General features: G+C 35.0%; 1 protein-coding gene across 1 annotated transcript in view; it reads right to left on the minus strand.

Moving 5' to 3' along the window:
- Positions 1-453: 453 nt before the first annotated feature.
- Positions 454-18,240, minus strand: part of HNF4G (hepatocyte nuclear factor 4 gamma) — a 184,519-nt gene continuing 166,732 nt past the window's right edge. The window contains exons 7-9 of the mRNA XM_044066012.1: positions 13,418-13,570; positions 12,195-12,431; positions 454-476 (exon numbers count right to left, since the gene is read on the minus strand). Coding sequence (XP_043921947.1) covers positions 454-476; positions 12,195-12,431; positions 13,418-13,570 — 413 coding nt within the window. The remainder of the gene's footprint in view (positions 477-12,194; positions 12,432-13,417; positions 13,571-18,240) is intronic.

The following is an 18,240-nucleotide window of genomic DNA, read 5'->3' on the forward strand; positions in this document are numbered from 1 at the left end:
AATTGTTCTCTTGCCTATTTCATATCCACATGACCCCAACCCATGAGCTGAACAAAGGTCACCTGTGTGATAGTCTGAGATTTGTTTCTGTACATCACTGCAGCTGACAAAGTAATCACTACTAATCATTGATACACATTAATTGATCTTTCAGGAGCATCAGTGCCTGAGTATCTCACATCCCTGGACATGTCTCTTACCATACATTCTCAATTGTTATAACCAAATGTTTCTGCCACAAATCTAAGCATACAAACCTTCATTAAGAATTATATAACAGAAATTTTGAACAAGATGTACCCAAGCTTCTAAACCTTCAAAAGCAGCTGGAGCTATGCTCCAAATTGTTGATGCATCGCCTAAAACACATACTTGACAGATATTGCTCCCTTCCTGTTGAGTTGAGTTCAAATGTATAGCAAACAGAATGTGTACACAGACTCTGGGCTGAATTTAACAGATAACCTCCATAAGTCCTGTGGATATAATTTAACACAGAAATTTGAAATGAAGAAACAAAATATGTATTTAAGGTTATAAGAATCAAGCTTCCCCTCCAGCCCAGCCCAGGAGCAAAGACTCTGGGAAATTAAACAGACTGCAAGGAAGTAAACTTTTTAGATGAGCTATGGATAGTATCTTTTACAATTATTGTAATATTGTATAGCTTTAATTTGGAGAAATCCTCGTGTTATCCATTACTGGCTAGAAAACCTTTATGTATAGATATGTGAGACTGTTTATGTCTTAAGTTACTAATGTTAAATATGTTCTGATATTGCTCGAAATATTTCACCTGTGCTAAGCAGCTACTGACAGCTCTATTCATGCAAAGTTTAAAGAAGGTCTAATAATAGCCAGTGCTGGGAACCAGAAAGGGGCTTTCACAAGCAATAAGGGTACACAGAGAGTATTTCTCCCTACACTGTTCTTGTAGTCTACACATTTACAGGTGAGTATTGGCTGATGCAGGAGTTAGGGTGCCATTCTTGCAGAGGATTTTTTGTTTTTGCTTAAGTCCTTTTGAACCGCTATGCATGGTTTAGGCTAAATGCACTTTATTAAAAGTGTATATCAGTGCACATCTAACACGATTAACTTCATTGTAATATCAGTGTTAATGTTTAATTTGGTTTATTAACAAAATCAGAAATCACAGTTCTGCAAATAATTACTTTGTCAAAAATAAATCTTGGAAGTAAAAAAGTTATTTACTCAAAATGATGACTGCAGTAATGTCGATAATTCACACTTCAATATTATCAACATTACCCAGGTTACCATGACTTCTGTTGATTTCCTACTACCATCTTGCATCCCCACATCCCCTGCATATTATATATACAAACTCTGAGATCACACTACAGTGAGGAAAAGGGTAAATTTCCTGATCCCCACTGTAGTGCAATCTCCAATCAAAACATTGACCTCATGGGAGACGGAGCCTAGATGGCTAACTGAGAGCAGTGAATTTTGAGAGCTCCATAAACTAGTATAATAATATAGGAAAATTGTATTATTTTTAAGTTTAAAATGTCAGCAATCTATAGATAAATTACTAAACTACATAAATATCAATTTTGGTGGAGATATACAAAATGTTTCCTGTCAAGTAACTTGGAGATATATTGAGTCAAGGAATTATCATCCAGATGCTGCTTTGAAAAAAGAACTGCAAGTGATGACATCTACCTTAGGAACTATCTTTGAAGATGGATGGTTTTAAAAATGACTTAGAAAACCTCATATTAAATTCTCAAAAACAGACTAATACTCTTAAGGAACTATTACAGCAACACCATACAAAAATAACAATTATACAACAACCCCCCCCATTAATATTCCAAAACGTGCACGCTGATTGGTCAGCGTGCATGTTGTAAATCAGAGTTATAGTAATGGAAAAAGGTCTGGTCGCCCGGACGTTTTCCATTAGTATAACTCTTTTTTTTTTGCAGCAACGGAGATAAATGGAGAACACAAAATCTCCATTGCTTTTTACACACTCTCTCGCTATATTAAACGAGTTTAACATAGCGAGACAGCTTTAAAAAAAGTAACGGAGATCTTCCTGTCTCCGTTGCTTTTTTTTAAAGGTGTCTCACTATGTTAAACTCCTTTAACATAGTGAGACACTTTGTAAAAAGCAACAGAGATCTTGCTTTCTCCGTTGCTTTTGCCCACAGCTCTGATGTACTGCATAAGCATACGCATGCGCAGTACATCAGAACTGCTGCAGAAAACCAAACAGCTGCAGAAGGGCAGCAAGGAGGCATTATACAATGCCATTATTTAAGAAAAGTAATTATTTTTTTTCTTAAATAATGTTATTGAATAATAGCAATAACCCACTTCTGGGTGTGGGTAATGCTGGATTTACCCACAGTTGCCTTTGTTTGGCCACTCGGGCTTCACCCTCGTGACCATACCACACCAATCGTGGGTAAATCCAGCATTACCCACACCCAGGCGTGGGTTATTGCTATAATATAGAGACTTCTCTAAATGACATTACAGGTAGACTCAAAGAGGAAGAATTCCAAAAAGAATCTCTGCTTAAACAGAATACATGGCTGCTTAACAAAATAGATGACTTAGAAAAAAGGGAAAGGAGAAACAACATAAGAGTCTTTAGTCTGCCTGAAAACACTGAAGGAGAATACATTATTTCATTCTTAACAACCTGGATTCCTGAATTTTTATTCTTGAAAGAGAGACTTTCTTTTGGGATTTAAAGGACGCATAAAGCACTGAGTAAACCTACTTCTAACTCAACAAATACTCCACCTACATCCATAGTTATAAAATTTCTTTCATTTCTGGACAAGGAACTAATATTAAAATCTATTTGGAGAAAATCACCCTTAAAATACAATCAAAGCCTGATAAGGTTTGACAATAATTATTCTACCAGAACACTAGAACAAAGGAAAAAAGTCTGGCCAATAATAAAACCGTTGAAACAAAACAATATTAAAGCACATCTGGCCTTTCCAGCCAAGATAAAAATATGTTTTGCCAATGAGATGAGAACCTTTAATGACTTAGAAGAAGCTACTATATTCATCACAAAACAACAACATAGTGTCTATCCCAGACAAAATGGAATGGATGGCCTCTACTCTTAAAAGAATAAAAGAAACAAATCCTTGGACTGATGCTAGAAAGAAGAAACAAAAAACTGATTCCAAGATAGCTGTTGCAAAAACAATAACTCTTACAACTACATCTCTCAAAGTATCAACTTTTATGGTACATCACTTGTCATCTGTTTTTATTTAAAAAAAAGGAGGGTTTCTTAAACAACTGAGAAAAAGTAATGATTTATTCAAAATGTTCAAAGAGTCCAGCAATTCTTCACAAACAAAGGTAGGTCAAGATGGGTCACTATTTACATTATATATAAACCAAACAAAGCAACATATAATATAAACATAGAAGTTTCTATTCCCCTACTTGAACTCAATGAATACTTAATCTTGTTCATTTTTGTTTGTTTTTACTTATAATAATTTAAGTAATTAATTAACTAATTCAACAAGGTACCATTCATCAGAGTTCAGACTCAAATGTAACAAATTAACATCATATATAAAAGCATGTAACAGCAGAGTGTTTTGAAAAAACAAATGCTGTCATGGCGACTAAAGCCTTCTTCAGTTAAAGTATGATTTAGAAATGTCATGTATATCCTGGTTAAAGAATAGCAACAAGCTCTTAGTACAAATGTCATTATTCTGTCTAAATATAATTAATATCAATTATGGCAGATATCACAGCTATGAGTGCTATTTGATCAATCCTGATATGGTGTGCGTGGGTGCAGCTGTGTCTGGCAACTAGTACAAATGTCATTATTATTTTGTCTAAACATATCAATTATGGCAGGTATCTTAGCTTCGAGTGCTGTTTGAACAATCCTGATATGGTGTGAGTGGATGCAGCCGTGTCTGGCAGCTAGTCCAAATGTCATTATTATTCTGTCTAAACATAATTAATATCAATTATGGCAGGTATCATAGCTTCGAGTGTTGTTTGATTAAACCTGACATGGTGTATGTGGATGCAGTTCTATCTAGCAGCTGTTATATGTTGCCGTTTACATCTCCGGGAAGTTGTGGGTTGCGGCTTGTGATCAAGGTTTACTGATGCTTGTCTATTAGGAAGAGACATTTGCTGTTTTAGCCTTGATCCAGGAGAAGGGGGTGGATAGAACTGTGATTTGGGATATTTTGGCAGAGAATGGTTTCTTTGTACGTCTGCTGAGTGGGAGGTAGAAGGGCTGAGGATTGTGTTGTCTCTTGTTGTGGCGGCTTGTTGGGAGTTTTTTTTTTTTTTATCTCTTTGCTCTCTGTTCTTTTCCTGGCTGCTGCCTCACTGAAAGAGAGGGAATTTAGGCTTGAATCTGCAGTGAAGTGAAGCTTTGCTTCAGGTGCATTGCAAGCCTTTAGTATGCAGTACACAGACACATTAACAGAAACAGACGCTCCCAGGTTGCTATGGTAATGGAGACAGAATGACAATAATGCTTAATGGCTCTAAGGATCCTTCGAGATGATTCTCGGCAAGGACGTTTTTGGTTTAAAAAAAATATATAATAAAATCGTTGTTTTAAACCACATGTACACATATTGATGGTCTTCCAACACTTCATTTAGCTCATTAAGTTGATTCTTGATAAAAAACAAACACACAATAGTTATGTAATGTATGATTTTAGTAAATCTAGACATAAAATATATAATCATTATATAAGACAAAGCAGTCTGCTGAATTTAGATAACAAGACAGGATTTAATAACATGTGCTTGTGTATAATAACACTACTTGTCTTAACTTGCCAAAAATGACATACACTACACTGAACATCAAGTAGAAGCATGATGATTTTCTTATATAAGTAAATATGAATAATAATGTGATTAACCCAGAAATAGTTTACAAGTATGAAGTTAAGAAGGCCGTATTGTATTAGTAATAGTTAAATATAATCACAGAATATGGACCCTAGCCATTCTATACTGGTTTCCAGGCATTGGATCGGGAACTGTTAAAAAACACTTGGATTTCATTTCCAATAATTATAAAGGAAAATTAATATTAGCTGGAGATTTTAACTGTATATTTGATATTTCTGAAACTACAAATAAAATACCGCTGCATACATCTGCTGTATCAAAAGCTTTAAACAAATGGGCAGAATCATTTCATCTTGTAGATACTTTCAAATTTAAAGAAGATAAATCTTAGCTGTTTTCCCATCAAGATCACAGATTTCCACAGATCCTTACGTACATGTACCTACTACAACATGTCATTCATATCCTTGTGTACATATACCTACTACAACATGTCATTCATATCCTTGTGTACATATACCTACTACAACATGTCATTCATATCCTTGTGTACATATATTTACTACAACATGCCATTCATATCCTTGTGTACATATACCTACTACAACATGTCATTCATATCCTTACATACATATACCTACTACAACATGTCATTCATATCCTTGTGTACATATACCTACTGCAACATGTCATTCATATCCTTGTGTACATATACCTACTACAACATGTCATTCATATCCTTGTGTACATATACCTACTACAACGTGTCATTCATATCCTTGTGTACATATACCTACTACAATGTGTCATTCATATCCTTGTGTACATATACCTACTACAACGTGTCATTCATATCCTTGCGTACATACCCTACTACAACATGTCATTCATATCCTTGTGTACATGTACCTACTACAACATGTCATTCATATCCTTGTGTACATATACCTACTACAACATGTCATTCATATCCTTGCATCCAGGATTGATTTAGTGGGAATATAGTCATTCAACCCAGGTTCTTTGGGTGCATTTAACCTGAGTTGCCATTTGACCTCTTTTTCAGCTAATTTGACCTTAACACTTCCTCCCCTTAAATCCACCTTTACCTGTTCTAAAATCTCAAACTTAAACACATGGCTTGCATCATATGTAAGTATGTGTCTATATGAAGCATTGCTTTTATCATTTTTCCTTATACAGTAGGTATGATCATATATCCTGTTCCTCAATTGTCTGTCCATATTGCCCACATAATAACTCGGACATGCCATACACTTGGCCAAGTATATGACATGTTGGGATGAACAACTCCCTTTCTTAAACCTTACTCTAGTGTGGTTGACATCCCCTAATGTAATTATTTTCTCTTCTATGATCTCCTTATGCTGCTGACACTGCCCACATTTTTTGGTGTGCCCATCTCCAGTATCTCTCTCTCTCTCTCTCCGTGGTATCCCCGAAGTCTCAAAGCAACCCACTAAAGTGTAGTGGGTCCAAAAACAAAACAGTGTAAGAAGCTTCTCTGTGTGGAAGATTTTCAGTCCATATATTTCTAGTTAATCACTGTATATTAATCAGATCAGACAGTAGTAGTAGAAGTAGCAAACTTAAATTCATCTTAAGTCAAAACAAAAACCAAAACAAAAAATAATAATAGAAAATATATAACTTTACAGCATTACTAAGTATTCAAAAGTAATCCAAACAAGGCAGGCAGTCTGTTTCCAGTCGAAAATCCTTTATTAAGTACACAGACTAATAAAGGATTTTCGACTGGAAACAGACTGCCTGCCTTGCTTTGATTACTGTCGAATACTTAGTAATGCTGTACAATTATGTATTTTCTATTATTATTTTTTTGTTTTGGTTTTGTTTTGACTTAAGATGAGTTTAAGTTTGCTACTTCTACTACTATTGTCTGATCTGATTAATATACAGTGATTAACTAGAAATATATGGACTGAAAATCTTCCACACAGAGAAGTTTCTTACCCTGTCTTATAAACATACATATGTACCTACTTTACTGTAAACCAAGTCATCACTTCTTAGAATATTCCAGTTTTGTCTCATTATTTTCTGTATCTCCTCAGCGTATGGACTGGACTCCACTACACAAGCCCATGGTATGAATTTTCCTTCTCATTCTCATGTTCATCCCCGTTTTTCTCCAACCCAATACCAAGAAGTGGTTTGTATTTTTCCCCCATTTTCTCAGTACATATTGAGTGACATCATCAATTAAATATCTGGGGTAACCCCTTTCACCAAATAATATTCCTATATATTTTAACTCTTTCTTCATTTCATTGAAATCAAATGCCATTCTTGCAGTTCTTATACACTGACCCTTAATGATACTCTTTTTTTGACTTACTGGGTGAAAACTAGTATATTCCAAATATGAGTTGCTGAAGGTTTCTTTTCTATATATTCTGGATTTAAATTCTGCTGTCCCATGCAATATAAAGGTGCCTAAGTATGCTATCCCTGTTGTGCTACTACTATGGGTGAATTTTAAATAACTACTGATGTCATTTAAATACTTCACAAATGCATCTACTTAACTTGTTGTACCATCCCATAAAATAAAAATATCATCCAAAAACCTAGTGTAGTATGTACATTTACTAGGATATTGACTATCCAAAATATATTCACTTTCCCAAAAATGATAAAAACAATGCTTTGTGTAGACACATACTTACATATGATGCAAGCCATGTGTTTAGGTTTGAGATTTAGAACAGGTAAAGGTGGATTTAAGGGGAGGAAATGTTAAGGTCAAATTAGCTGAAAAAGTGGTCAAATACCAACTCAGGTTAAATGCACCCAAAGAGCCTGGGTTGAATGACCATATTCCCACTAAACCAATCTTGGATACAAGGATATGAATGACACGTTGTAGTAGGGAATATGTACACAAGGATATGAATGACATGTTGTAGTAGGTATATGTACACAAGGATATGAATGACATGTTGTAGTAGGTATATGTACACAAGGATATGAATGACATGTTGTAGTAGGTATATGTACACAAGGATATGAATGACATGTTGTAGTAGGTATATGTACACAAGGTTATGAATGACACATTGTAGTAGGGTATATGTACACAAGGATATGAATGGCATGTTGTAGTAGGTATATGTACACAAGGATATGAATGACATGTTGTAGTAGGTATATGTACAGAAGGATATGAATGACATGTAGTAGGTATATGTACACAAGGATATGAATGACATGTTGTAGTAGGTATATGTACACAAGGATATGAATGACATGTTGTAGTAGGTACATGTACACAAGGATATGAATGACACGTTGTAGTAGGTATATGTACACAAGGATATGAATAACATGTTGTAGTAGGTATATGTACACAAGGATATGAATGACATGTTGTAGTAGGTACATGTACACAAGGATATGAATGACACGTTGTAGAAGGGCATGTACACAAGGATATGAATGACATGTTGTAGTAGGTATATGTACACAAGGATATGAATAACATGTTGTAGTAGGTATATGTACACAAGGATATGAATGACATGTTGTAGTAGGTATATGTACACAAGGATATGAATAACATGTTGTAGTAGGTATATGTACACAAGGATATGAATGACACGTTGTAGTAGGTATATGTACACAAGGATATGAATGACACATTGTAGTAGGTACATGTACACAAGGATATGAATGACACATTGTAGTAGGGCGTGTATGCATAGAATAAAGTCATAAACAAGTGAATAGTAAAATAAAAAAAGAAAGCTGGTACAATAAGAAAGGAGGCAACTTGTCAGGATATAATGTTTAAATAACAAAAGTGCAATACTGAGTGTTAAGATGTATATATTTTTTAACAGAGCACATATGAGCATTTTTATATGTTATACATGTTTTTTTTTGCATAAATGTGTTTTTATACTATATAATGAAAGTGTGATATTGTGTTTCAAAGAAGCGCATACTTTTTACCACAGAATAATTTAACACATTTATATGTTATATAATGTGTTTTTATACCTAAATGTGATATACATAGGCACATGTGATGTTTTATAGGTATACTCAGAAACTGTACGGCAACAGGGTATAATACAAAACTGTGCAGGTTGAATGAGCAGAATTAATGAATATTCATAAGGTTATGTTTTATTCATCAGAAGGTTAATTGATTGAGCATTCCCACTGGATCTTGATTTTTTTTTTTAAAATGTATTATATAGGGGTGTGCAACACACATTTCACTGTTCTGATGAAGTCTGCGGTTAGCAGATGAAACCTGTGTGTAAAATAGTTTTAACCCTCATGGGTTCATTTTTATTTGTTTTCTATTAAAAGTGATTTTTTGAAAGTAAGCATTTGTAGTGACTTATGGTCCTTTTTAGCGTATATTTGGTATATATCTTTGGTTATTTGTCATATATATGCTTACAACTTGATATTTAATGTTTAGGTGAGGCCATTGCACACAATGCAAAAACATTTTGGTTACTAGTAGTGCCGTAATTAGAAATAAAGTTTATTTTGTTACAGGCCTTTATTGTGGTCAGTCAAAAAATTGCAGTTTCTGGAGATTTGTGCTCTAAGTGTCCTGTTTTTTACATAGAGAAAACCTAGAGGATGCTTAAGAATTGAATTTATGAATACATACAAGACATAGAAAAATCGAAAACCACAAATGCCCTTTTCAGACACATACAAGAAAATTAAAAACACAATTTTGCTTTAGTAGTTAAGGTGCAACTAATAAAAGACAAAAGGGGTTTTGTTATAGAAGAACATCTTAATAAATGTGAATTAAAATGGCTAATTTTAGTTAATGCATCTTGTTTTCCAGGTTTGAACGATTCAATGGCTATTAATTCTGTTTTAAAGTTGAAATACTATGATACTACATAGCTTATTGTTATTTTTATTTTTATCTTTGTGTATGGTTTCACCTTGTAATCAGTTTTAGTTAGTAGGTTGGGTCTAACATTGTATCATGTGATTTTAATCATGTATAAAAGAAGTGTCATCCGTAGCAGATTAAGTTCTGAGGAAGTTCCATGTGATGTATGGAATGAAAGCAATAAACTTCTTATAGAAGTTTTAGTCTGTTTTTGTGGTCTGTTGGTTTTATTTGACTTGCTAAAGTGCTAAACTTCTTTTAATAAATTCTGAGTTTGGAATAATGTTGCCTCCTCTTGGTACCACCAAATTTACTGGTTTGAATATACCCCTGAAAATAACTTCTAAGATATAAAACTTGTTGGATACATTTGGGATGCATAGCTAGACTTAAAAAGGCTCCTGTTTTTGCTGGCCTAGTGTATACCTATGAACCTACAATGACATATCATTTATAAACTAGCTGTTGGTTAAAGATCTATGAATCTGTAATGACATGTTATTTATAGACTAGCTGTTGGTTGAAGTATCAGTAAAGGCATGAAACCCTTCCTATTGAAAATACAAAAGATTATGATTTCAAAATCTTGGCTTCAGAAATCTACATTTCAAAATTTCAGACTCAATAGAAGTGTGTAATTTCTCATAGGATCATGATCATAAGATCATAGGAGAATACTAGGCTATTGACCTGGAGGTCATTTTAATCATAGCCATTTCATCCCAATGCAATACCATAAAAATGCTAGTTAATACCCAAGATTGCATTTAGTGATGACTGTCAATGTCCAGGAGGGTTGTCGTCACTATCTTCAGTACAAATTTACGGTGCCCCATCAACTCGTCCAAGTTCCTCTTGAGCAGTGTCACAGAGGTGCTCTGTTTTACATGAATTGGTAGCCTGTTCCAAAGATGCAGCAATTTTCATTGTCTTCCTCATAACCACTATTATCATCATAATCATCACCATTATCACCAATATGTTTAACCATATTATCATCTGTCCAGTTTTTAAAATTTCCATTGTTAACCTGTGAATATCTTTGGCTCAGATATGATAACCCGTAGCCCTGCCATCATCTGCATAAATTTGCAATGTTCTCCAAAATTAAAATGTGTCACTCGGATATGCATATAGTACTCTTATTCCCTTCCTTTCTTCCTTAACTTAGCTGTGCACAGCATGCAAGCAGAAGCAGAAGATGATGTATACTTTTTGAAATGCCTGTGGATCTTGATACTGTTATTGTCCTGATGCTTAGTAAGGCAAATACTGTTAGCACTCTTGATGCCTTTACCTTAGCTGCATGCAATGTAAGAATGCCTCATCTTTTCTTCTCCAAAGCATTCATTGACTTTTTGTATGTGCTGTGACTCTACTTGATTTTCAAACTTTATGGGCTAGCTATCTCTTTGACAAGCTGTAGAACATAATTATTTATTTTTTGCAGTCGCCTTTAAATTCTGTTTCTGTACAATTTTTCTGATGTCAGCCTCCCTATTGCTAAAGGCCATACAATACTTCTCATCATCATGATCACCTCTTTACTTACCTAATCTGGCAGCACTCACCTCAGAACTACACTTACTACTACTATTATTATTGCTACAACTACTAATATTACTGCTAGTCTTATTGTTATTAAACAATTGCTACTGGTAATGCTAAAGTGCTACTACTACTACTACTACCAATGCTACTACTACTGTTACTCCGTCTACTACTACTCCTACTTCTGCTACTACTAATAGTACCACTGACTATTAATGCTACCACTACTTATATAACTACTACTGCTACTCCTCCTCCTCCTTCTCCTATTTCTACTACTTTCATGACTACTACTGCTACTACTAATGTTACTACTGCTACTGCTGCTGTTGTTACTACTACTTCTACTACTACTCCTACTATTAATATTAATGCTACTACAACTACTAGTATTACTGCTGCTACTACTGTCATTTAAAAACTGATACTAATAATGCTACTACTACTACCACTGATATCAGTAGCATAGCTATGGCTGGGTGAGAGAGTTCAACTGCACATAGTGCAATATGTTGTGGGTGCGATCAGCTGATCTTTCCTTAATGCAATACCAGCCTTTAAAAGGGATTTGCAGACAAACCTGAGTGCTATAGTGGTCCTTGTGTGGTCTAAACTTCACAGTTTAAAAGTATTTTTTTTTTATATAAACAAAATCTGAGTGCTGTAGCACTCCATTCAGGCAGGGTATAACTTGAAGCAACTGTTTGCTGCAGTTTAAAATATTTTTTTTTTTAATAAAATATGTTGAAGGAGAGTTAGAGGCACAGAACTGGGATCTGAATGGGCTGACTGTGTAAAGACTCTGTTTTAATGTTCATTTTAACATTACTAGAGTTCACCTACTGATTCAAAACAGAAAAAAAACATACCTCCAAGCAGCATCTCTTGAAGTAAGCTGTCAAATTTTATTGCGCCAAAAAGCTTAATTATGTGCATTTGTTCAATCATCTGCCATGTTATGCTTTGTAAAGTTGGCAACAGAAGAAGTAACTCCCCAAACCTTCCTCTTGAATCATATTGTCTGTCATTAATATAATCTTCCAACGAAACCTGCACTTGATATCGCATATTCTTGATTTTTGATGGGTTGCTTAAACCTTTTGCATCTAAAATAAAGCACATGCCATAATGAAGGTAATGTCCTATTAAAGGAACAAATTGTTTATTAATTTTAAGCTCAAACTGAAAATACCAAATGTACCTACAATGTTTGTAATGGATTTATTAAAAAAAACACTTTATTCAAAATGCCTAGGTGATGCACTGACACAAAACCATGACTAACAGCTAAGTTCTATAAATTTACTGCATGCTGTATGCATTATACAGTTTATGACAAATGGTATTTACTGTATTATGAGATGCATTACCATTTGCAGTATAAATTCCACTTTACTTGCTGTCTGCTTATCTTAGTGGTTACATTCCTATATAAGAACTTCTCTAAACACAGGGTTTGAAGCCATGATTCTGGGATTAAGAGTCTCACACTCTGCTAAATGAGTTAGCAAGGCTTCTAAAATATTGGCATATATAACTGACTTGTAATCCTTTTAATTCCTGCAGCAGCTGAATTAGCTTAGCCATGTCTCCTTCCTGAGTGGAAGGTGCTATTTCTGCATGAATAAATTATAAGATCATTGTACATGCCAAGTTAAGCAGTGACCATTCTTTAAATAAGCATTGGCTCTCTGCAGGTTGCCATGCAGTTCACTCATCATGAACTGTCACTCTCACACCAGTCAAGTGAATTAGTCCACTTGGTCCTTTTTAGCCACATGGCCTCACCGATACATGCAGGGATCAATGGATTATGATAGAGAACATATCATGTTTTGGAGAGGTATAGAAGACTAAGGTACATGTAGAAAACCTGTGGTGATATATGAATAACATAAATAGACAAGGGCTAGGACAGAACCCCTGATTTGAGGACTGTGAGCCTGAAATTCTAATCCTCGTCTGTCTGTACTCAGAACAAGTATATAAAGAACACCAATGATAACTAGGACTCACCTATAAACAACAGCAATGACAGCTAGGACTGAGACATGGTCACAGTAATCTAGATGTAAATAACACAAAAACTAACCTGGATCAAAGAATATAATTGCTTTTAAGCAGGCAAATTCATTCTCATCCATCTGAATTTCTTGAAGTGGCTGGACTAACTCATCCAAAATTCTGTTTGCTATGCAGCTTATTTCTGAATCTTCACTATTTCGATGGATTATATACTCATTACCTTAAAGAAATATAACAAGATATAGCAAACAGGAACTAAAAGTAGAGCAGTTGAGTATAACTCTAAATAAGATAAGAAATAAATGTAGATAAAACAAAAACAGAGGACAAGGCTGAGAAAATATTGATTAAGTCACATTTATGCCATAAACCATTTATTTATTTATTATAACACTATTATTGAGACTCATCTGTCATTAAATGTTCCAAATATAATTTTAAAACTTGCACTCACCTTAAAAAGACTTCTACCTTTAATGTGCATACTCAATTATAACACTATTTCTAGTTCTAGCACTAGAGAAACACACAACGTACAATGTTTGTAATGGATTTATTAAAAAAAACACTTTATTCAAAATGCCTAGAACAAATAAAGCCAACAATAAAGAAAGCATCCTAGATTGGATACTCACCAACAATCAGCCCCATATTTATGAAACAGGAACCATCCCTGAAGATATAAGTGATCACTTACTTACCTACATTATCAGGCTCAAAACTAATCCCCCTACCCAAAGCATAACTAGAACACTCAGAACCAAAAAAAAACTTTAATTTAGAACTCTTTAAAAATGAACTATATGCTTGTAACTGGTCACCCTTGAAATACCTTCCCCTAGATGAAGCTGTAGACTACTTTAATGCAAAATTCCTAACCATACTTAACCATCACGCTCCCACTCGATCTATTAGAATTAAAACCAAATCCGCCCCATGGCTCTCAATAGAAACAAAGCAAAAAATCCAATTCAAAAATAAAATCTGGAACAAATCAGCTACAAAAACACAGCAGACTACCAACACTACAAACAACTAAGAAATGAGACCAAAAAGCCATAATGACCGATAAAAGAACTATTACCTAAAATCTCAGCAAACTGCAAAATTGCCCACAAAAATTCTGGGCCAATATAAATGAACTACTACAGCCTAGTAAACCTACCACACCCAACCCACAAGGCTCTGACACAATGAACCACAACCAAATTGCCAACGACTTTAACTCCTTCTTTACAAACACAATTCATATACTAGCTAGTCAACTCTCTACAAATGACACAGTTATATCTAAATATGACTTAAAGCCACCTCCCCCTTTTCTCTTCCAACCTGTTCCCACAACCTACATACTCTCCCTTATCAAAAAACTCAAACCTTGTACCCCCTCTGCTGACTTATTACCCGCAGAATACTTGCAATTAGCAGACAGTTCCATAGCCTACCCAATTTCCACACTCATAAACAGAACCATGTGCTTTATTTTAGATGCAAAAGGTTTAAGCAACCCATCAAAAATCAAGAATATGCGATATCAAGTGCAGGTTTCGTTGGAATTGGTTTACCCAAACTATCACCTCCACCACTAGAACAAATAAAGCCAACAATAAAGAAAGCATCCTAGATTGGATACTCACCAACAATCAGCCCCATATTTATGAAACAGGAACCATCCCTGAAGATATAAGTGATCACTTACTTACCTACATTATCAGGCTCAAAACTAACCCCCCTACCCAAAGCATAACTAGAACACTCAGAACCAAAAAAAACTTTAATTTAGAACTCTTTAAAAATGAACTATATGCTTGTAACTGGTCACCCTTGAAATACCTTCCCCTAGATGAAGCTGTAGACTACTTTAATGCAAAATTCCTAACCATACTTAACCATCACGCTCCCACTCGATCTATTAGAATTAAAACCAAATCCGCCCCATGGCTCTCAATAGAAACAAAGCAAAAAATCCAATTCAAAAATAAAATCTGGAACAAATCCCGCGCTACAAAAAACACAGCAGACTACCAACACTACAAACAACTAAGAAATGAGACCAAAAAAGCCATAATGACCGATAAAAAGAACTATTACCTAAAATCTCAGCAAACTCGCAAAAATTGCCCACAAAAATTCTGGGCCAATATAAATGAACTACTACAGCCTAGTAAACCTACCACACCCAACCCACAAGGCTCTGACACAATGAACCACAACCAAATTGCCAACGACTTTAACTCCTTCTTTACAAACACAATTCATATACTAGCTAGTCAACTCTCTACAAATGACACAGTTATATCTAAATATGACTTAAAGCCACCTCCCCTTTTCTCTTCCAACCTGTTCCCACAACCTACATACTCTCCCTTATCAAAAAACTCAAACCTTGTACCCCCTCTGCTGACTTATTACCCGCAGAATACTTGCAATTAGCAGACAGTTCCATAGCCTACCCAATTTCCACACTCATAAACAGAACCATCACAGAGGGATATGTCCCAAAACTCTGGAAAATATCTCACATCATCCCACTTCACAAGGGTGGAAATTCTACTGAATTTTCAAACTACCGACCTATAGCCCTGCTCTCTCCCTTATCAAAAATCATGGAAAGATGTATACACAAGCAACTGCTGAACCATCTTCTCAAATACAACTTACTTTCTAATACCCAGCATGGCTTCAGACCTTCCCATAGTACCACCACCACCCTCCTCTCCTTTACAGACACCATCAACAAAAATCGTAACCACAACACACTTTCCTCAGCTCTCTTCCTAGACCTCTCAAAAGCTTTTGACATGGTAACCACCAAATACTCATAAATATCCTCCAATCTATGTCACTAGAAACCCAACCCATAAACTGGTTCAAATCCTACTTAAATGACAGACACCAAGCAGTTCTCTGGAAAACCTCCCTATCTTCACAGCTTCCTGTTACCATTGGTGTTCCCCAAGGGTCTATATTAGGACCCCTTCTGTTTTCTTTGTTTATCAATGACCTCCACCACATAGTTCCACAAGCTACATGCATTCAATACGCAGATGATTCCACACTCATTTGCTCAGCCACAACAGTACCTAATCTTCACTCCCTTACACAACACATATTTCACGCTGTCTCTGTCTCCTACTTAACCCCAAAAAAACTAAACTCCTCCTCTTTACACCCTCCAGTAAATCTCCTCATATAGACTTTACAATATCTTCTAAAAATGGCACACCTATATCTCAAGACCTCACGACTAAACTATTAGGAATTACCATAGATAACAACCTTAACTTTGATACACATATAAACAACACCTTGAAAAATACAAACAAAAAAATAGGCTCTCTCTACCGAATCAAACCTTTCCTCACTCCTGACTCTAGAATTACTATTGCTCAAACCCACCTTATCTCTCCCCTCCTCTATGCCTCCCCCATATTAACAAACCTATCTAAAGAATCTTCTTAAATTAGAGCACTCTTACCACAATATAGCAAGATTTGCTACAGGCAACCCATTCAAAACCCACCATTGTATCAATCTAAAACTACTAGGCTGGCTTGAATTTCAGAACCAGCTTAAAATCAATCAATTAACCATTGCCCATCAAATTCTCCATCAACCTGACAAAACACCTATACTATCTACCCTTATCCACCCCTACCATAACCTAAAATCCCTAAGATCTGCACACAAACTTCTTGTAAATATTGACAAATCAAACAACAAAGCTGGTGATTCCCTCTTTTCCAACACTGTTGGAAAACATTGGAATCTGCTCCCCTCTGAACTTACCACTATTCACTCGAAATCTCTCTTCAAAAAGAAAATTAAACTCCACCTCAAATCTCAATGGATGTGCCCCTGCACTAATCCTGACTAACACTCTATGCCTTCAGACAATTCCCTTTCATCCTTTATCTTACACACTCTCCCTTTTAACCTCCCCTTCAAACAGGAAAAAAAAAAAAAAAAAAAAAAAAAAAAATTTTATATTAATCTTTTATATTGTTAACTGGATAACCTTGCTTGTAAATTTTTTCTCTTTTTTTTTGGCTCACTTTTGTATGTACTCTTTGCAAATTGTTTTCCCTTACTTTCTTGCAATATAGTAAATGTACTTCTTAAACTCTGGAGCTTAACTCCTCGGGCCTCTACTGAAAATGGACATGTATCCAGCTAGACTAGCCCGGTCAACAAATATAAAATAAAATAAATAAATAAAAAATATACACACACACAAAACGATATATATGTATACACATACATGTATGCATTCCGAAATCCTTTCTAACAAAACAAAATGCATCACAACCAAGCTATTTATGCATTATGAAAAATTCTTTATATTATACCTCGAAAGTGTTCCAATTTCTGTTTAAGCATTGTTTTAACAAACGTAGGTGATCCACTTTTTTCATATTTTCTTCATAAATAGCTCCCAAAGAGGTACACATACATTATGTTTGATCACATTTCCCTGTCTTAATTGCATGTTACTTTGAGTCTTGAGTATTAATAAAAAGGTTGCTAGTAAACAGAATCACATATATTCTTTATAGGATGAAAAGGTCACATCGGCTATGTTAATGGCATACGTCAGGATATTATATGACTCTTACAATGCATGTGGGATATATTACATGATATTATTGGCTGGAACAAGAATATAATACTATCTATATAATATGCTTGCTGAAGACATGTTTAAAGACATATTATACCATGACCCCCCCCCATTAATATTCCAAAACGTGCACGCTGATTGGCCAGAGTGCATGTTGTAAATCGACTTATACTAATGGAAAAAGGTCCGGTCGCCCAGACTTTTTCCATTAGTATAAGTCTCTTTTAAAACACTGTCTCGCTATGTTAAAAGAGTTTAACATAGCGACA

This window comes from Protopterus annectens, chromosome 3.part0 (genome assembly GCF_019279795.1).
Source record: "Protopterus annectens isolate FY-2018-M chromosome 3.part0, PAN1.0, whole genome shotgun sequence".
Classification (NCBI taxonomy): Eukaryota; Metazoa; Chordata; order Ceratodontiformes; family Protopteridae; genus Protopterus; species Protopterus annectens.